The sequence below is a fragment of the Coregonus clupeaformis genome, chromosome 10, assembly GCF_020615455.1.
Source record: "Coregonus clupeaformis isolate EN_2021a chromosome 10, ASM2061545v1, whole genome shotgun sequence".
Taxonomy (NCBI): Eukaryota; Metazoa; Chordata; class Actinopteri; order Salmoniformes; family Salmonidae; genus Coregonus; species Coregonus clupeaformis.
The window spans coordinates 5,415,720-5,437,956 of record NC_059201.1 but is presented as its reverse complement, the minus strand read 5'-3'; the positions used below and the strand labels follow the sequence as shown (position 1 = coordinate 5,437,956).

The 22,237-nt window shown below is 47.5% G+C and overlaps 1 protein-coding gene across 1 annotated transcript in view; it reads left to right on the top strand.

The window, feature by feature from the left end:
- shmt2 (serine hydroxymethyltransferase 2 (mitochondrial)) overlaps positions 1-22,237 on the top strand; it is a 71,129-nt gene that overhangs the window by 28,079 nt on the left and 20,813 nt on the right. Inside the window, exons 4-10 of the mRNA XM_041887350.2 lie at positions 1,737-1,937; positions 2,403-2,484; positions 9,852-9,974; positions 11,639-11,778; positions 12,377-12,539; positions 14,816-14,915; positions 15,075-15,230. Coding sequence (XP_041743284.1) covers positions 1,737-1,937; positions 2,403-2,484; positions 9,852-9,974; positions 11,639-11,778; positions 12,377-12,539; positions 14,816-14,915; positions 15,075-15,230 — 965 coding nt within the window. The remainder of the gene's footprint in view (positions 1-1,736; positions 1,938-2,402; positions 2,485-9,851; positions 9,975-11,638; positions 11,779-12,376; positions 12,540-14,815; positions 14,916-15,074; positions 15,231-22,237) is intronic.

Here is a 22,237-nt window from a genome sequence, read left to right as displayed (position 1 = left end):
TAGTAGATGGTGTTAACCCTCTCCTCTCCTCCAGGTATTATGGTGGAGCTGAGGGGGTTTAGTAGATGGTGTTAACCCTCTCCTCTCCTCCAGGTATTATGGTGGAGCTGAGGGGGGTTAGTAGATAGTGTTAACCCTCTCCTCTCCTCTAGGTACTATGGTGGAGCTGAGGGGGGTTAGTAGATGGTGTTAACCCTCTCCTCTCCTCTAGGTATTATGGTGGAGCTGAGGGGGGTTAGTAGATGGTGTTAACCCTCTCCTCTCCTCCAGGTATTATGGTGGAGCTGAGGGGGGTTAGTAGATGGTGTTAACCCTCTCCTCTCCTCCAGGTATTATGGTGGAGCTGAGGGGGTTTAGTAGATGGTGTTAACCCTCTCCTCTCCTCCAGGTACTATGGTGGAGCTGAGGGGGGTTAGTAGATAGTGTTAACCCTCTCCTAGGTACTATGGTGGAGCTGAGGGGGTTTAGTAGATGGTGTTAACCCTCTCCTCTCCTCTAGGTACTATGGTGGAGCTGAGGGGGTTTAGTAGATGGTGTTAACCCTCTCCTCTAGGTACTATGGTGGAGCTGAGGGGGGTTAGTAGATGGTGTTAACCCTCTCCTCTCCTCCAGGTACTATGGTGGAGCTGAGGGGGTTTAGTAGATGGTGTTAACCCTCTCCTCTCCTCCAGGTATTATGGTGGAGCTGAGGGGGGTTAGTAGATGGTGTTAACCCTCTCCTCTAGGTACTATGGTGGAGCTGAGGGGGTTTAGTAGATGGTGTTAACCCTCTCCTCCAGGTACTATGGTGGAGCTGAGGGGGTTTAGTAGATGGTGTTAACCCTCTCCTCTCCTCTAGGTATTATGGTGGAGCTGAGGGGGTTAGTAGATGGTGTTAACCCTCTCCTCTCCTCCAGGTATTATGGTGGAGCTGAGGGGGTTAGTAGATGGTGTTAACCCTCTCCTCTAGGTATTATGGTGGAGCTGAGGGGGTTAGTAGATGGTGTTAACCCTCTCCTAGGTATTATGGTGGAGCTGAGGGGGGTTAGTAGATGGTGTTAACCCTCTCCTCTCCTCTAGGTATTATGGTGGAGCTGAGGGGGTTAGTAGATGGTGTTAACCCTCTCCTCTCCTCCAGGTATTATGGTGGAGCTGAGGGGGTTAGTAGATGGTGTTAACCCTCTCCTCTCCTCTAGGTATTATGGTGGAGCTGAGGGGGTTAGTAGATGGTGTTAACCCTCTCCTCTAGGTATTATGGTGGAGCTGAGGGGGGTTAGTAGATGGTGTTAACCCTCTCCTCTCCTCCAGGTATTATGGTGGAGCTGAGGGGGTTAGTAGATGGTGTTAACCCTCTCCTCTAGGTATTATGGTGGAGCTGAGGGGGTTTAGTAGATGGTGTTAACCCTCTCCACTCCTCCAGGTATTATGGTGGAGCTGAGGGGGGTTAGTAGATAGTGTTAACCCTCTCCTCCAGGTATTATGGTGGAGCTGAGGGGGTTTAGTAGATAGTGTTAACCCTCTCCTCCAGGTATTATGGTGGAGCTGAGGGGGGTTAGTAGATGGTGTTAACCCTCTCCTAGGTACTATGGTGGAGCTGAGGGGGTTTAGTAGATGGTGTTAACCCTCTCCACTCCTCCAGGTATTATGGTGGAGCTGAGGGGGTTTAGTAGATGGTGTTAACCCTCTCCTCTCCTCCAGGTATTATGGTGGAGCTGAGGGGGGTTAGTAGATGGTGTTAACCCTCTCCTCTCCTCCAGGTATTATGGTGGAGCTGAGGTGGTGGACCAGATAGAGTTGTTGTGCCAGAAGAGAGCCTTGGAGGCCTTTGACCTGGACCCTGCCCTGTGGGGGGTGAACGTCCAGCCCTACTCTGGCTCTCCCGCAAACTTTGCTGCCTACACCGCCGTCCTCAACCCTCATGACCGCATCATGGGCCTAGACCTGCCTGACGGTGGACAGTATGTAGCTGTCTTCCTCTCTCTTTCTGTCTATTCAGCTCTCGTTATCTCACACTTTCTCTCTCTGTCTCTGTTTTTATCTTGTTCGCTGACTTTCTCTCTCTCTCACTGTTTCTCTCACTTTCTCTGTCTCAATCTCTATCTTGATTTCTCTCCCTCACCAAGTCACGGACTACCAGTCCCTCACTCACTCACCTTTTACTGTCATAGTGTGCACCATATTTTTGCAAGGTGTTGTCTTGTTAATTTGAACTTATATTGAGGAAAAATATGAATTAGATTATGTTTATTGTAAGTAACTTAAAATAAAGGTGCTATACGGTTATCTTACCAAGCAGGCTGACTGTAAATCACTGTAGATAAGAGCGTCTGCTAAATGACCAAAGGGTAATGTAAATGTATATTGAATAACATAAATATTGTCATGTTGCCTAACATGCTGTTGTTGTTGTTGTCCTTCTGCAGTCTGACCCATGGTTACATGTCTGACACCAAGAGGATCTCTGCTACCTCCATCTATTTTGAATCCATGCCCTACAAGCTCAATGTAAGTAGAGCCACACTCCACTCCTTCCAGGAGGGGGGGGGGGGGTGTAGAAGGATTACTGTTATACTATTCCAGGTATTCCTTAAAGAGGTAGGGCTTCAAGTGTCTCCGGAAGGTGGTCAGTGACTCCGCTGTCCTGGCGTCGTGGGGGAGCTTGTTTCACCATTGGTGTGTCAGAGCAGCGAATAGCTTTGACTGGGCTGAGCGGGAACTGTGCTTCCGTAGAGGTAGGGAGGCTAGCAGGCCAGAGGTGGATGAACGTAGTGCCCTCGTTTGGGTGTAGGGTCTGATCAGAGCCTGAAGGGAAGGAGGTGCCGTTCCCCTCACAGCTCCGTAGGCAAGCACCATGGTTTTGTAGTAGACGTGAGCTTCAACTGGAAGCCAGTGGAGTGTGCGGAGGAGTGGGGTGACATGAGAGAACTTGGGAAGGTTGAACACCAGATGGCTGCAGCGTTCTGGATGAGTTGCAGGGGTTTAATGGCACAGGCAGGGAGCCCAGCCAACAGCGAGTTGCAGTAATCCAGATGGGAGATGACAAGTGCCTGGATTAGGACCTGTACCGCTTTCTGTGTAAGGTAGGGTCGTACTCTGCGAATGTTGTAGAGCATGAACCTGCAGGATCGGGTCACCGCTTTGATGTTAGCGGAGAACGACAGGGTGTTGTCCAGGGTCACGCCAAGGTTCCTTGCACTCTGGGAGGAGGACACAATGAAGTTGTCAACCGTGATGGCGAGACAGTCCTTCCCCGGGAGGAAGAGCAGCTCCGTCTTGCCGAGGTTCAGCTTGAGGTGGTGATCCGACATCCACACTGATATGTCCGCCAGAGATGCGATTCGCCACCTGGTTATCAGAATAATTACTTGTGTGTCGTCTGCGTAGCAATGATAGGAGAGACGATGTGAGGATATGACAGAGCCAAGTGACTTGGTGTATAGAGAGAATAGGAGAGGGCCTAGAACTGAGTCCTCAGGGACACCAGTGGTGAGAGCACGTGGTGATGAGAGATTCTCGCCACGCAACCTGGTAGGAACAACCTGTCAGGTAGGACGCAATCCAAGAGTGAGCAGGGCCGGAGATTCCCAACTCGGAGAGGGTGGAGAGCAGGATCTGATGGTTCACAGTATCAAAGGCAGCAGACAGGTCTAGAAGGATAAGAGGAGAGAGAGTTAGCTTTAGCAGTGCGGAGAGCCTCCGTGACACAGAGAAGAGAGTCTCAGTTGAATGACCAGTCTTGAAACCTGACTGGTTTGGATCATGAAGGTCATTCTGCGAGAGATAGCAGGAGAGTTGGCTAGAGACGGCATGCTCAAGAGTTTTGGAGAGAAAAGAAAGAAGGGATACTGGTCTGTAGTAGTTGACATCGGAGGGATCGAGTGTAGGTTTTTTGAGGAGGGGTGCAACTCTCGCTGTCTTGAAGACGGAAGGGACATAGCCAGCGGTCAAGAATGAGTTGATGAGCGAGGTGAGGTAAGGGAGAAGGTCTCCGGAAATGGTCTGGAGAAGAGAGGAGGGGATAGGGTCAAGCGGGCAGGTTGTTGGGCGGCCGGCCGTCACAAGTCGCAAGATTTCATCTGGAGAGAGGGGAGAAAGAAGTCAAAGCATAGGGTAGGGCAGTGTGAGCAGGACCAGCGGTGTCATTTGACTTAATAAATGAGGATTGGATGTCGTCAACCTTCTTTTCAAAATGGTTGACGAAGTCATCCACAGAGAGGGAGGAGGGAGGAGGGAGGGGGAGGAGGAGGAGGATTCAGCAGGGAGGAGAAGGTGGCAAAGAGCTTCCTATGGTTAGAGGCAGAGGCTTGAAATGTAGTGTGGTAGAAAGTGGCTTTAGCAGCAGAAACAGAGGAAGAAAATGTAGAGAGGAGGGAGTGAAAAGATTACAGGTCCGCAGGGAGTCCAGTTTTCCTCCATTTCCGCTCGGCTGCCCGGAGCCCTGTTCTGTGAGCTCGCAATGAGTCGCCAAGCCACGGAGCAGGAGGGGAGGACCGAGCCGGCCGGGAGGATAGGGGACATAGAGAGTCAAAAGATGCAGAAAGGGAGGAGAGGAGGGTTGAGGAGGCAGAATTAGGAGATCGGAGGGAGAAGGATTTAACAGAGGAGAGAGTAGCGGGAGAGAGAGAGCGAAGGTTGCGACTGCACGTTACCATCTGAGTAGGGGCAGAGTGAGTAGTGTTGGAGGAGAGCAAGAGAGAAAAGGATACAAAGTAGTGGTCGGAGACTTGGAGGGGAGTTGCAGTGAGATTAGTAGAACAACAGCATCTAGTAAAGATGAAGTCAAGCGTATTGCCTGCCTTGTGAGTAGGGGGGGAGGGTGAGAGAGTGCGGTCAAAAGAGGAAAGGAGTAGAAAGAAGGAGAAAGAGAGAAATGAGTCAAAGGCAGACGTAGGGAGGTTGAAGTCAGAACTGTGAGGGGGAGCCATCCTCAGGAAAGGAACATATCAAGGCGTCAAGCTCATTGATGAACTCTCCAAGGGAACCTGGAGGGCGATAAATTACAAGGATGTTAAGCTTGAATGGGCTAGTGACTGACAGCATGGAATTCAAATGAGGAGATAGACAGATGGGTCAGGGGAAAAAGAGAGAATGTCCACTTGGGAGAGATGAGGATTCCTGTGCCACCGCTGTGCTGACCAGATGCTCTCGGGGTATGCGAGAACACATGATCAGACGAGGAAAGAGCAGTAGGGGTAGCAGTATTTTCTGTGGTAATCCATGTTTCCGTCAGCGCCAAGAAGTCGAGGGACTGGAGGGTAGCATAGGCTGAGATGAACTCTGCCTTGTTGGCGCAGAACGGCAGTTCCAGAGGCTGCCGGAGACCTGGAACTCCACGTGGGTGCGTGGCGCAGGGACCACCAGATTAGAGTGGCAGCAGCCACGCGGTGTGAAGCGTTTGTATGGCCTGTGCAGAGAGGAGAGAACAGGGATAGACAGACACATAGTTGACAGGCTACAGAAAAGGCTACAATAATGCAAAAGAGATCGGAATAAAATTAACTAAACATCTGGGGAAGCGAAAGAGTGGGGCCTCCCTCACTTACCTTTCACTGAAACACTCAAATATAACAATATAATACAATAGAAAAGTTACAATAAATAATCCTAGCTATCCTACTATGCGCTGTTAGCGATCTCATTTACTGGTTGATATTGGCCAGCGCCGTAGTTGGTTCTAATGTCTCCTTGAGTCCTTACTGGTTTGTATCCATTTCTGTTATTTTCCTGATCTCTGTTAGCCTGTGTAGTGTTCAGGTGATCAATATAGTCCTGTTGTAGTCGTGTGTTATGGTGATCAATGCTTCAGGGTGTGTCAGGGTTGGACAGTCAGTTCAGGAAGTGATTTGAATTGAAACTAGCTTTTTTACTTTTCAGTTCATTAAAAAGTCATTGAAAATATATTGCCTTTTTTCAATTATTGAATTGAAATTTTAGTTTACTTCCTGAATTGACTGGCTGCCTGTGAGTGCGCGTGTGTGCAATGCTTGGGGGTGTGTGCTTATCTGTGTGTGTTGAGGTAATGTGATCAATGTTATGGTGTGTAGGCTTGGGCAGTATCCAGATTGTCACACCTTCATACCGAACTTCTGCCATACCTGGATATTCGGTAATACCGGCACTGAACACAAGGGGCGCTGTTTTCAAACCCCACTGATACTCTGTAATCTGAATTTTAGCAATGCTAACAACCACATGTAAAATCCTATAGAGAATGCTAACTAAATGCTAATGAGTGCATTGTGAACATTTTGTACAGTATCTGACCTAAACTATACAAGTGACTCAAAATGCTACTCAGAGTTTTCTGCATGCGCAAAAAAAATATTAGCCAGCAAGGCTCTTGGTCCAGAAGGAGATTCTCTGCTGTTACCAAGCGAATGCTTGATTTTGGAAGAAGCTAACCACGTAGCAAGATGGCTAACTAGCTACTAAATTAGCAAACCAAATGCACAACTGCAGAGCATTTAACACATTTTAGACAGTTAATAGTTATAAGATAGCTAGCTGGAAAACATTTAGTTGTGAATTCCATACTGAGCGTGACGTATGTTGTTGAAAGCTGAACGAGGTTTATTGTTTTTGTAAAGCTGACAGTGTTTTTATATACTGCGGCTTTTATTACTGCGGCTGTTTTGGGTTTAGTTGCTGTGAGCGCTGCCGTCTGTCCTGTCTGATCCTGCCAGATTCCGCATAGGGGGAGAGACACGGAAGCCCAGCTAGCCTAGCTAGCTATTGAACATTTCCAGCGCTGCAGGAGCTGTGTTTATTTTGCTTTGTTCCGGGACATTGTGGACCGCGCTGACTTTCAATGTAGCAACTGCTTGCTTGCAGAGGACTAATGGGGCAAAGTGGCTACTCTTAGCAAGCAAGTAGCAAACCTACACAAGCTACTGGGGAATCCACGCCCGCCTACTTTTGATTTTTCTTCCACCCCAGTAGCCGGACGCTGCTCTGGTCTGGTGGAAGTGTCGCCGCCGTGTCGGCTCTCCACAGCCGACTGGCCGGTGCTAAAGCAGGGATCCATCCCCGAAGGGGTCTCCCCCTTCCCTGGAGAACGGAGCTGTTCTCGACCCAACCAACCAACCATGGAGATAAGTCACTCGCCGTGGAAATCGAAGACTGATATCTCTTTTGCCTTATGGCAAGGTGCTCCATCATGCTGGAAAAGGCATTGTTCGTCACCAAACTGTTCTTGGATGGTTGGGAGAAGTTGCTCTCGGAGGATGTGTTGGTACCATTCTTTATTCATGGCTGTGTTCTTAGGCAAAAATGTGAGTGAGCCCACTCCCTTGGCTGAGAAGCAACCCCACACATGAATGGTCTCAGGATGCTTTACTGTTGCCATGACAAAGGACTGATGGTAGCGCTCACCTTGTCTTCTCCGGACAAGAAGTTTTCCGGATGCCCCAAACAATCGGAAAGGGGATTCATCAGAGAAAATGACTTTACCCTAATCCTCAGCAGTCCAATCCCTGTACCTTTTGCAGAATATCAGTCTGTCCCTGATGTTTTTCCTGGAGAGAAGTGGCTTCTTTGCTGCCCTTCTTGACACCAGGCCATCCTCCAAAAGTCTTCGCCTCACTGTGCGTGCAGATGCACTCACACCTGCCTGCTGCCATTCCTGAGCAAGCTCTGCACTGGTGGTGCCCCAATCCCGGAGCTGAATCAACTTTAGGAGACGGTCCTGGCGCTTGCTGAACTTTCTTGGGCGCCCTGAAGCCTTCTTCACAACAATTGAACCTCTCTCCTTGAAGTTCTTGATGAGCCGATAAATGGTTGATTTAGGTGCAATCTTACTAGCAGCAATATCCTTGCCTGTGAAGTCCTTTTTGTGCAAAGCAATGATGACGGCACGTGTTTCCTTGCAGGTAACCATGGTTAACAGAGGAAGAACAATGATTTCAAGCACCACCCTCCTTTTAAAGCTTCCAGTCTGTTATTCTAACTCAATCAGCATGACAGAGTGATCTCCAGCCTTGTCCTCGTCAACACTCTCACCTGTGTTAACGAGAGAATCACTGACATGATGTCAGCTGGTCCTTTTGTGGCAGGGCTGAAATGCAGTGGAAATGTTTTTTGGGGATTAAGTTCATTTTCATGGCAAATTTATATATTTGTGTAATTCTCAAAACTTTTGAAATAACTGCAACACTTGAGCTGTAGTTAGTTTCAGAATGGGTGGCAAGGAATAAGTTAGTCCTAATTATTTCCAAAACTAAAAGCATTGTATTTGGGACAAATCATTCACTAAACCCTAAACCTCAACTACATCTCGTAATGAATAATGTGGAAATTGAGCAAGTTGAGGAGACTAAATTGCTTGGAGTAACCCTGGATTGTAAACTGTCATCGTTAAAACATATTGAATCAACAGTAGCTAGGATGGGGAGAAGTCTGTCCATAATAAAGCGCTACTCTGCCTTCTTAACAACACTATCAACAAGGCAGGTCAGTAGTGTGGTCAGGTGCCACAAAGAGGGACTTGGGGAAATTGCAGTCGGTTCAGAACAGGGAGCACGGCTGGCCCTTAAAAGTACACGGAGAGCTAACATTAATGACATGCATGTCAATCTCTCATGGCTTACAGTGAAAGAGAGATTGACTTCATCACTACTTGTTTTTGTAAGCAGTGTTGACAAGCTGAATGTACCGAGCTGTCTGTTTTTAAAATACTAGCGCACAGCTCGGACACCCATGCCTACCCCACAAGACATGCCACCAGAGGTCTCTTTACAGTCCCCAAGTCCAGAACAGACTATGGGAGGCGCACAGTACTACATAGAGCCATGGACTACATGGAACTCTATTCTACATCAGGTAACTGATGCAAGCAGTAGAATCAGATTTTTTAAAAATTAAACAGGCACAAATACACCTTATGGAACAACGGCGACTGTGAAGACACACACACACACACACACACACACACACACACACACAGGTACAGACACATGCATACGCACACATTGTGATATTGTTGTATGGTGGTATTAAACATGTTGTATTGTAGTTGTGATATGATGTGCTGTTTTATCTTTTGTTTTAAATGTAATGTAAGTGCAGCTAATGGGGATCCCTAATAAATACAAATACTGTAACTAGATCACCTGGCGCATGCTGCCCAACAGTGAGTGACTCACAAGGCTCCGGTCTCTCGTCATGGTGTGCTTGTAAACAAACCCTAAGCTTCATAATAATGTGCCAGGTGAAATGTAGAAGGCAATGTTCTTTATCTCCTAAAGCATTGCACAAGTTGACTGCAGCCATTTACTTAAGTATCTACAAATATTCAAATGTATTAAAAATAATTCAAAGACATAGTTTCAACGGTTTTGACTGTATTGGAAAAACCATCCCAAGGCTATTTCCAAATACCACGGTATACGGTATATACTGCCCAAGCCTAGTGGTGTGTGTCCTCTGTGATGGATGACGGGGCAAGCCCCCACTACAGGAGAGATAATAGGAGATCAACATGGCGGCCAGCGGGGGTCCATCCAGACCAGGGACCACTCTGTCTTCCGTCTGGGGAGGGTGGGCTGTCTGTGTCTGTCTGATCACCTTGATGGAGTGACGGTGGATCTGGAGATGGGAGAGAGTTCCTCTGTCTAAATAAAGCAGGTTTCTCTCTTTCCTGTGTGGGGCTGAAGGAATGTAAATAAATAAATGATTGAATGGGACCCATATGGAGAAACATCCATCTTGGGCTTTCTGTCTTTTATTCATAATTCTCCCACTGTCGCTGCTGTGACGCTTCAGTTTCCTCTTAACAGGTGTATGTCTCTCCCTTTCTCTCTCCTCTCTCCCTCCCTCTCTCCCTCCCTTCCTCCCTCTCTCCCTCCCTCTCTCCCTCTCTCTCTCCCTCTCTCCAGCCTGCCACAGGACTCATCGACTATGACCAGCTGGAGATGACTGCCCGTCTCTTCCGGCCCAAGTTGATCATTGCAGGCACCAGCGCCTACGCTCGCCTCATTGACTACGCTCGCATCAAGAAGGTACAGACACTTTCTCCCTCTTATCTCTGACTACCTACCTCCCTACCCCTCTCTCTTCACCTTCTACTTGTCCTTCTCTTCCCCCTGCAGTATCTCCTTTGTGAGTCTGAAGGCACTTCTATTTTTCTTTAGGCCTATAGTACAGTAGCTACATTCTGCTTTTTAAGGCGTTACCCAAATTGCACCATATGCCTTATATAGTGCACTACTTTTGACCAAGGCACATCGGGCTCTGGTCAAAAGTAGTGCACTATAAAGGGAATGGGGTGCCATTTGGTACGCAACCTAACACTCCCAAGATGGCTACCGCTGACCTGATTTTATATCTGATGTAATCAAGGGGAGAGAATTAGGATTCTGCATATTTAATGAGATCTCTATATAGCTGCTTTATGACTGTGATCCTTTGCCAAGGAACCATTTACATGTTTGGTGCTTTATCAGAAAGAGTTGACAGGGAGCGACAACGCACCATTAAAGATGGCATTCTGTATCTTTTCTGGTTTAGAAAGCCCGTACAGGATAGCCACTCTTTTGTCATGAAAAGTGTACAGCCTTATCAAAACTCAAATTTAATTGTATCCTTGTTTCAATGCGTGTTATGTTTTCAGTAATATAAATAGTATTTTCTTTCGTTGTGGTGCTGGGAATAAAAAGCCCCAATCCTTAGTACAAGTAAGCCTTGTCCGAGACAGAAAGGCCCATAGGGGCAGGAGACAGAACGGCCCATAGGGGCAGGAGACAGAACGGCCCATAGGGGCAGGAGACAGAACGGCCCATAGGGGCAGGAGACAGAACGGCCCATAGGGGCAGGAGACAGAACGGCCCATAGGGGCAGGAGACAGAACGGCCCATAGGGGCAGGAGACAGAACGGCCCATAGGGGCAGGAGACAGAACGGCCCATAGGGGCAGGAGCCAGAACGGCCCATAGGGGCAGGAGCCAGAACGGCCCATAGGGGCAGGAGCCAGAACGGCCCATAGGGGCAGGAGCCAGAACGGCCCATAGGGGCAGGAGACAGAACGGCCCATAGGGGCAGGAGACAGAACGGCCCATAGGGGCAGGAGACAGAACGGCCCATAGGGGCAGGAGCCTTTGTCCGAAATCTGTCTCGCCTCCTACTTACTAAAACTACATACTGTGTACTAATGGTAGTACATACTGTTTAGAACGCACTGTTTAGTTTTTAAAAAAAGCAGTAAGCAACGAATATCAACATACTACTCATCCATACTGAGATGGCGTACTATAATGCACAATCGTGCGTGTTCCCGTTCATTTTGGTGACCCCTATTCTGGTTTATCAGCTGTTGTCACGTGAGTGTGAAAAGACGATTCTCTTCCTCAATAGTGCGCTGTGAATTCTACTAGATGAAAAGCCAAAATGAGTGACTTCCTGGCATTTTAATGCATTCTCAATTTTCAAAATTCCACATACTATAAAACGTTCCATTTTCACATACCCAAAAAGACTACTATTTAGAACGCAAGGACATGGCCCATCTCCTGTTTCTGTGGTGTGAGGCAGCTTGATGTTCAAGTACTCTCGCTGGAAAGGACGCTAGTCTGTGGCAGTCCTTAGTGATCAATTATAAAATGGCTCCTGATCTGTAAACCTATTTACCACTTTCTGCATGTTTGTCTCTTCTCCCCTTGTTTATTCAGTTGTGTACGGAGGTGAAGGCCTACCTGCTGGCTGACATGGCCCACATCAGTGGCCTGGTGGCTGCGAAGGCTGTCCCCTCTCCGTTCAAGTACGCTGACATGGTCACCTCCACAACACACAAGTCCCTCCGAGGAGCCAGGTACGTGCTTGTGGGGGAGAGATTAGTCCCCTGTAGCTCAGTTGGTAGAGCATGGCGCTTGCAACGCCAGGGTTGTGGGTTCGTTTCCCACGGTGGGCCAGTATGAAAAATGTATGCACTCACTAACTGTAAGTCGCTCTGGATAAGAGATTGGATTAGCAGAAAGGAAAAAAATGTAGAAGCTAATCTGAACATTATTGCACGTGTAGATGATCATTGTAGTTTACCTAATGAATTGAATTAAATTAAAGCGAAATCTGGAAAGTAGAGAATGAACATATTTGTGGACAAAAGGAAAGGGGTTCTATTCAACTTACAGTTTACAGTTTAGTCATTTAGCAGACGCTCTCATCCAGAGCCACTTCCAGTTAGTTAGTGTATACATTTTATTTCATACTGGCCCCCCGTGGGAATCGAACCCACAACCCTGGCGTTGCAAACGCCATGCTCTACCAACTGAGCTACACGGGGCCACTTCTCCTGCAGTGTGCACTTTTTTTATTAGGTCTGTTTGTCCATGAAGGTGTTGTTGAGTTGCAAATGTCTTAGCTTAAACTCCAGACAGACCTGTCCGAATATCTCTTTCTCTCTCCTCCAGGGCTGGTCTGATCTTCTACCGTAAGGGCGTGCGTTCTGTGGACAAGAAGGGGAAGGAGATCCATTATGACCTTGAGGACAGGATCAACTTCGCTGTGTTCCCCTCTCTGCAGGGGGGACCCCACAACCACGCCATCGCTGGGGTGGCCGTCGCACTCAAACAGGTACCTTGTGTCTCTCTCTCTCTCTCACCATAAATCCATAACTCCACACCCCGTCTCTGTGGCTGTATCTCTACCTACCGTATTGGTCCGAATATAAGACGACCCTGATTATAAGACGACCCCCCGTTTTTCAACACAAACATTTAGAAAAACAGATTTGCAGACTAGATTTGCCGAACAAAGAACTTCATTTTATTTTAAAATAACAATATTAAAAACACAGTGAATTAAACACAAAGGCAAACTATGTACAGTATGATTCAAAATTAATATCAAGCAATAATAAAGCAACATTTTTAAATAACAGAGAAAATACAGGCCACACATTTAACTAAACTTAACAAAAATTCGCCAAACTTCTCCTCCGATGTCTCTCTATCCCTCACACACGTCCTCTGCCCCGCTGTGTTCGCTCTCGCTGTCATCGCTCCCCCAGCTGCTCCGCTTCCACCGGCTCCTCCCAAAGCACGTCGTCCTCGCTGCCGTCCAATGCATTTGAGATGCAACATTTTTTAAAGCCATCGATGATGCTCTGTGAGGGAATAGCATCCCATGCATGCAGGATCCATTCACACAGTAGACGGACTGACGGCTTCTGTATTTTCCCCGGTCGGTGTGAGTGCGTGGTTGCCAGACAGGAGCCACTCTGTGTATTTTTTTTCGCAGGTTATCCTTGAAAGGCTTGTTCACAACTACGTCCAACACCTGTAGCTGGCTTGTCATCCCCTGGTATGATCACAAGATCCCCGTTCATTGCTCGCACCTGACTTTTCACGGGCTCAGTCAGATGTCCGCGGAACGCATCCAGAACGAGCATGTTCCTCCTCTTCCTCAGTCCCCGTAGCGTGCGCCCCACACAACCTTTAGCCAGTCCACTACAAGCCCCGACTCCATCCAGCCCCTTCTCCTGGCGCGCACAATAATGCCAGCTGGCATTGGGTCCTTTGGCACAGTCTTACGCTTAAGAATGACATACGGGGGAGTTTGCTGCCACCAGCGAGACATGTCAACATGACAGTGACGGCTCTTCTCGTTGCCCGTTGATTTCACCAACACAGACTTTTCTCCCTTTCTATTGACAGTCACCGATGTTGGCATGTCGAAATAAACGGGTGTCTGATCAGCATTGCCGATCTGATCCAGCGGGTAGGAGTGCTTCTTCCTCAGGTTGATAACAAAGCGCTGAAACGAAGCAGCTTCTCTCCGAAGTCTGACGGCGGCGTTGGGCCAAACTTCGTTCTCCGTCTAAGTGACAGTCCATTACGCCGCATCATCCTACGACACCAGCCGAGGCTGGCTTTAAATCCAGTGATGTTGAGTCTCTGGCGATTTCCAGGGCCTTAACCTGGATGACAGCTCTGGTAATGGGCATTCCCTCACTTCTTTTTTCCCTGACATATTCAAAAACCCTCCGGTCAACCTCAATGAAACGACCACTTTGAGGACCACGGAAGGATTTTCGCTGACTGTTAGCATCTTTTAGACGTTGTTTTTCTGCTCGCCATCTTCTTACATTACACTCAGTGACCCCGAATGTCTTGGCAGCTTGGCAGTTGTTAGATGACTCTGCCTTATTGACAACCATTATTTTGAAATTGGCATCATAGCTCCTCCGCTGTTGTTTATTGACCTGGCCCACTTTTGAGCCACTTGTCTCTAAATGGTCAGCCTGTCTTTCCATCTTTAAACACGTAACGGGCTGGTTGTTAAGGACGCCTCTTCCCTCCGTCCGAACGAATTTTTGGCGCCATCTGTGCCGCGAATGTGTATTGACATTTAAAGGAGCGCTAGAAGAGAAACTGCGCTCTGAATACTAGACCCCGAATATAAGACGACCCGACTTTTTGGACCTATTTCGGGAAAAAAGGCCGTCTTATATTCGGACCAATCCGATACATGTACATATTGCCTGGACTAACCGGTGCCCCCGCACACTGACTCTGTACCGGTACCCCCTGTATATAGCCTCCTTATGACTAACCTGTGCCCCCGCACACTGACTCTGTACCGGTACCCCCTGTATATAGCCTCCCTACTGTTATTTTACTGCTGCTCTTTAATTTTTTTTATTTAAATGTTTTACTTATCTATTTTTTATTTAACACTTATTTTTCTTAAAACAGCATTGTTGGTTAAGGGCTTGTAAGTCAGCATTTCACCTGTCGTATTCGGCGCATGTGACAAATACATTTTGATTTGATTTGCACCCCCCAATTCTTCACTCTTCTCCCAAAGTGTGCACTGACACTCACACTTTTCCCTCTGTGTTTCTTTAGGCACAGACGCCGATGTTCAGAGAATACATCGGCCAGGTGATGCGGAACTCCAAGGCCATGGCTGAAGCCCTACTGGGCAAAGGATACACCCTGGTGTCAGGTACTAATCCACCGCACACCATCACTTTACTTTGCGCTTTCTAACCAATTAACCGGTGACTGTTTTTTTTTCGCTCAGGAGGTATCTCATCAAAAATGTGGAAAGCGCTCACGTAAACAAAGAAATGGTATGCTCAGTAAACGAATGTTTCCCCCTCAGGGGGGACGGAGAACCACTTGGTGCTGGTGGACCTGAGGCCTAAGGGCATCGACGGAGCCAGAGCAGAGAGGGTTTTAGAGCTGGTGTCCATCACAGCCAACAAGAACACCTGCCCTGGGGACAAGAGTGCTCTGGCGCCTGGGGGCCTCAGGCTAGGTGGGTCACTCACTGTCTGGAGCACTTGGCCCAGAATATAACACCTGAGTGTGTGTGTGATGTACAGGCTGGAACCCTGTTTTACCACATATAGAACACCTCAGGCTGGAACCCTGTTTTACCACATATAGAACACCTCAGGCTAGAACCCTGTTTTACCACATATAGAACACCTCAGGCTGGAACCCTGTTTTATCACATATAGAACACCTCACACCTCAGGCTGGAACCCTGTTTTACCACATATAGAACACCTCAGGCTGGAACCCTGTTTTACCACATATAGAACACCTCAGACTGGAACCCTGTTTTACCACATATAGAACACCTCAGGCTGGAACCCTGTTTTACCACATATAGAACACCTCAGGCTGGAACCCTGTTTTACCACATATAGAACACCTCAGGCTGGAACCCTGTTTTACCACATATAGAACACCTCAGGCTGGAACCCTGTTTTACCACATATAGAACACCTCAGGCTGGAACCCTGTTTTACCACATATAGAACACCTCAGGCTGGAACCCTGTTTTACCACATATAGAACACCTCAGGCTGGAACCCTGTTTTACCACATATAGAACACCTCAGGCTGGAACCCTGTTTTACCACATATAGAACACCTCAGACCTCAGGCTGGAACCCTGTTTTACCACATATAGAACACCTCAGGCTGGAACCCTGTTTTACCACATATAGAACACCTCAGGCTGGAACCCTGTTTTACCACTATAGAACACCTCAGACCTCAGGCTGGAACCCTGTTTTACCACATATAGAACACCTCAGACCTCAGGCTGGAACCCTGTTTTACCACATATAGAACACCTCAGACCTCAGGCTGGAACCCTGTTTTACCACATATAGAACACCTCAGGCTGGAACCCTGTTTTACCACATATAGAACACCTCAGGCTGGAACCCTGTTTTACCACATATAGAACACCTCAGACCTCAGGCTGGAACCCTGTTTTACCACATATAGAACACCTCAGACCTCAGGCTGGAACCCTGTTTTACCACATATAGAACACCTCAGGCTGGAACCCTGTTTTACCACATATAGAACACCTCAGACCTCAGGCTGGAACCCTGTTTTACCACATATAGAACACCTCAGACCTCAGGCTGGAACCCTGTTTTACCACATATAGAACACCTCAGACCTCAGGCTGGAACCCTGTTTTACCACATATAGAACACCTCAGACCTCAGGCTGGAACCCTGTTTTACCACATATAGAACACATCAGACCTCAGGCTGGAACCCTGTTTTACCACATATAGAACACTCAGACCTCAGGCTGGAACCCTGTTTTACCACATATAGAACACCTCAGACCTCAGGCTGGAACCCTGTTTTACCACATATAGAACACCTCAGACCTCAGGCTGGAACCCTGTTTTACCACATATAGAACACCTCAGGCTGGAACCCTGTTTTACCACATATAGAACACCTCAGGCTGGAACCCTGTTTTACCACATATAGAACACCTCAGACCTCAGGCTGGAACCCTGTTTTACCACATATAGAACACCTCAGACCTCAGGCTGGAACCCTGTTTTACCACATATAGAACACCTCAGGCTGGAACCCTGTTTTACCACATATAGAACACCTCAGGCTGGAACCCTGTTTTACCACATATAGAACACCTCAGACCTCAGGCTGGAACCCTGTTTTACCACATATAGAACACCTCAGACCTCAGGCTGGAACCCTGTTTTACCACATATAGAACACCTCAGACCTCAGGCTGGAACCCTGTTTTACCACATATAGAACACCTCAGACCTCAGGCTGGAACCCTGTTTTACCACATATAGAACACCTCAGACCTCAGGCTGGAACCCTGTTTTACCACATATAGAACACCTCAGACCTCAGGCTGGAACCCTGTTTTACCACATATAGAACACCTCAGGCTGGAACCCTGTTTTACCACATATAGAACACCTCAGGCTAGAACCCTGTTTTACCACATATAGAACACCTCAGGCTGGAACCCTGTTTTACCACATATAGAACACCTCAGGCTGGAACCCTGTTTTACCACATATAGAACACCTCAGGCTGGAACCCTGTTTTACCACATATAGAACACCTCAGGCTGGAACCCTGTTTTACCACATATAGAACACCTCAGGCTGGAACCCTGTTTTACCACATATAGAACACCTCAGGCTGGAACCCTGTTTTACCACATATAGAACACCTGACCTCAGGCTGGAACCCTGTTTTACCACATATAGAACACCTCAGGCTGGAACCCTGTTTTACCACATATAGAACACCTCAGACCTCAGGCTGGAACCCTGTTTTACCACATATAGAACACCTCAGGCTGGAACCCTGTTTTACCACATATAGAACACCTCAGGCTGAAACCCTGTTTTACCACATATAGAACACCTCAGGCTGGAACCCTGTTTTACCACATATAGAACACCTCAGGCTGGAACCCTGTTTTACCACATATAGAACACCTCAGGCTGGAACCCTGTTTTACCACATATAGAACACCTCAGGCTGGAACCCTGTTTTACCACATATAGAACACCTCAGGCTGGAACCCTGTTTTACCACATATAGAACACCTCACACCTCAGGCTGGAACCCTGTTTTACCACATATAGAACACCTCACACCTCAGGCTGGAACCCTGTTTTACCACATATAGAACACCTCAGGCTGGAACCCTGTTTTACCACATATAGAACACCTCAGACCTCAGGCTGGAACCCTGTTTTACCACATATAGAACACCTCAGACCTCAGGCTGGAACCCTGTTTTACCACATATAGAACACCTCAGACCTCAGGCTGGAACCCTGTTTTACCACATATAGAACACCTCAGACCTCAGGCTGGAACCCTGTTTTACCACATATAGAACACCATCAGACCTCAGGCTGGAACCCTGTTTTACCACATATAGAACACCTCAGACCTCAGGCTGGAACCCTGTTTTACCACATATAGAACACCTCAGGCTGGAACCCTGTTTTACCACATATAGAACACCTCAGACCTCCGGCTGGAACCCTGTTTTACCACATATAGAACACCTCAGACCTCAGGCTGGAACCCTGTTTTACCACATATAGAACAACCTCAGGCTGGAACCCTGTTTTACCACATATAGAACACCTCAGGCTGGAACCCTGTTTTACCACTATAGAACACCTCAGACCTCAGGCTGGAACCCTGTTTTACCACATATAGAACACCTCAGACCTCAGGCTGGAACCCTGTTTTACCACATATAGAACACCTCAGGCTGGAACCCTGTTTTACCACATATAGAACACCTCAGGCTGGAACCCTGTTTTACCACATATAGAACACCTCAGACCTCAGGCTGGAACCCTGTTTTACCACATATAGAACACCTCAGACCTCAGGCTGGAACCCTGTTTTACCACATATAGAACACCTCAGGCTGGAACCCTGTTTTACCACATATAGAACCACCTCAGGCTGGAACCCTGTTTTACCACATATAGAACACCTCAGGCTGGAACCCTGTTTTACCACATATAGAACACCTCAGGCTGGAACCCTGTTTTACCACATATAGAACACCTCAGACCTCAGGCTGGAACCCTGTTTTACCACATATAGAACACCTCAGGCTGGAACCCTGTTTTACCACATATAGAACACCTCAGGCTGGAACCCTGTTTTACCACATATAGAACACCTCAGACCTCAGGCTGGAACCCTGTTTTACCACATATAGAACACCTCAGGCTGGAACCCTGTTTTACCACATATAGAACACCTCAGGCTGGAACCCTGTTTTACCACATATAGAACACCTCAGGCTGGAACCCTGTTTTACCACATATAGAACACCTCAGGCTGGAACCCTGTTTTACCACATATAGAACACCTCAGACCTCAGGCTGGAACCCTGTTTTACCACATATAGAACACCTCAGGCTGGAACCCTGTTTTACCACATATAGAACACCTCAGGCTGGAACCCTGTTTTACCACATATAGAACACCTCAGGCTGGAACCCTGTTTTACCACATATAGAACACCTCAGACCTCAGGCTGGAACCCTGTTTTACCACATATAGAACACCTCAGACCTCAGGCTGGAACCCTGTTTTACCACATATAGAACACCTCAGGCTGGAACCCTGTTTTACCACATATAGAACACCTCAGACCTCAGGCTGGAACCCTGTTTTACCACATATAGAACACCTCAGGCTGGAACCCTGTTTTACCACATATAGAACCAGACCTCAGGCTGGAACCCTGTTTTACCACATATAGAACACCTCAGGCTGGAACCCTGTTTTACCACATATAGAACACCTCAGGCTGGAACCCTGTTTTACCACATATAGAACACCTCAGGCTGGAACCCTGTTTTACCACATATAGAACACCTCAGGCTGGAACCCTGTTTTACCACATATAGAACACCTCAGGCTGGAACCCTGTTTTACCACATATAGAACACCTCAGGCTGGAACCCTGTTTTACCACATATAGAACGACCTCAGGCTGGAACCCTGTTTTACCACATATAGAACACTCAGACCTCAGGCTGGAACCCTGTTTTACCACATATAGAACACTCAGACCTCAGGCTGGAACCCTGTTTTACCACATATAGAACACCTCAGGCTGGAACCCTGTTTTACCACATATAGAACACCTCAGACCTCAGGCTGGAACCCTGTTTTACCACATATAGAACACCTCAGACCTCAGGCTGGAACCCTGTTTTACCACATATAGAACCAGACCTCAGGCTGGAACCCTGTTTTACCACATATAGAACACCTCAGACCTCAGGCTGGAACCCTGTTTTACCACATATAGAACACGACCTCAGGCTGGAACCCTGTTTTACCACATATAGAACACCTCAGGCTGGAACCCTGTTTTACCACATATAGAACACCTCAGACCTCAGGCTGGAACCCTGTTTTACCACATATAGAACACCTCAGGCTGGAACCCTGTTTTACCACATATAGAACACCTCGACCTCAGGCTGGAACCCTGTTTTACCACATATAGAACACCTCAGACCTCAGGCTGGAACCCTGTTTTACCACATATAGAACACCTCAGGCTGGAACCCTGTTTTACCACATATAGAACACCTCAGGCTGGAACCCTGTTTTACCACATATAGAACACCTCAGACCTCAGGCTGGAACCCTGTTTTACCACATATAGAACACCTCAGGCTGGAACCCTGTTTTACCACATATAGAACAACCTCAGGCTGGAACCCTGTTTTACCACATATAGAACACCTCAGGCTGGAACCCTGTTTTACCACATATAGAAACCTCAGACCTCAGGCTGGAACCCTGTTTTACCACATATAGAACACCCTCAGACCTCAGGCTGGAACCCTGTTTTACCACATATAGAACACCTCAGGCTGGAACCCTGTTTTACCACATATAGAACACCTCAGGCTGGAACCCTGTTTTACCACATATAGAACACCTCAGGCTGGAACCCTGTTTTACCACATATAGAACACCTCAGGCTGGAACCCTGTTTTACCACATATAGAACACCTCAGACCTCAGGCTGGAACCCTGTTTTACCACATATAGAACACCTCAGGCTGGAACCCTGTTTTACCACATATAGAACCGACCTCAGGCTGGAACCCTGTTTTACCACATATAGAACACCTCAGACCTCAGGCTGGAACCCTGTTTTACCACATATAGAACACCTCAGGCTGGAACCCTGTTTTACCACATATAGAACACCTCAGGCTGGAACCCTGTTTTACCACATATAGAACACCTCAGGCTGGAACCCTGTTTTACCACATATAGAACACCTCAGGCTGGAACCCTGTTTTACCACATATAGAACACCTCAGACCTCAGGCTGGAACCCTGTTTTACCACATATAGAACACGACCTCAGGCTGGAACCCTGTTTTACCACATATAGAACACCTCAGGCTGGAACCCTGTTTTACCACATATAGAACACCTCAGGCTGGAACCCTGTTTTACCACATATAGAACACCTCAGACCTCAGGCTGGAACCCTGTTTTACCACATATAGAACACCTCAGACCTCAGGCTGGAACCCTGTTTTACCACATATAGAACACCTCAGGCTGGAACCCTGTTTTACCACATATAGAACACCTCAGACCTCAGGCTGGAACCCTGTTTTACCACATATAGAACACCTCAGGCTGGAACCCTGTTTTACCACATATAGAACACCTCAGGCTGGAACCCTGTTTTACCACATATAGAACACCTCAGGCTGGAACCCTGTTTTACCACATATAGAACACCTCAGACCTCAGGCTGGAACCCTGTTTTACCACATATAGAACACCTCAGGCTGGAACCCTGTTTTACCACATATAGAACACCTCAGGCTGGAACCCTGTTTTACCACATATTAGAACACAACCTCAGGCTGGAACCCTGTTTTACCACATATAGAACACCTCAGGCTGGAACCCTGTTTTACCACATATAGAACACCTCAGGCTGGAACCCTGTTTTACCACATATAGAACACCTCAGACCTCAGGCTGGAACCCTGTTTTACCACATATAGAACACCTCAGACCTCAGGCTGGAACCCTGTTTTACCACATATAGAACACCTCAGGCTGGAACCCTGTTTTACCACATATAGAACACCTCAGACCTCAGGCTGGAACCCTGTTTTACCACATATAGAACACCTCAGACCTCAGGCTGGAACCCTGTTTTACCACATATAGAACACCTCAGGCTGGAACCCTGTTTTACCACATATAGAACACCTCAGGCTGGAACCCTGTTTTACCACATATAGAACACCTCAGACCTCAGGCTGGAACCCTGTTTTACCACATATAGAACACCTCAGGCTAGAACCCTGTTTTACCACATATAGAACACTCAGACCTCAGGCTGGAACCCTGTTTTACCACATATAGAACACCTCAGGATGGAACCCTGTTTTACCACATATAGAACACCTCAGGCTGG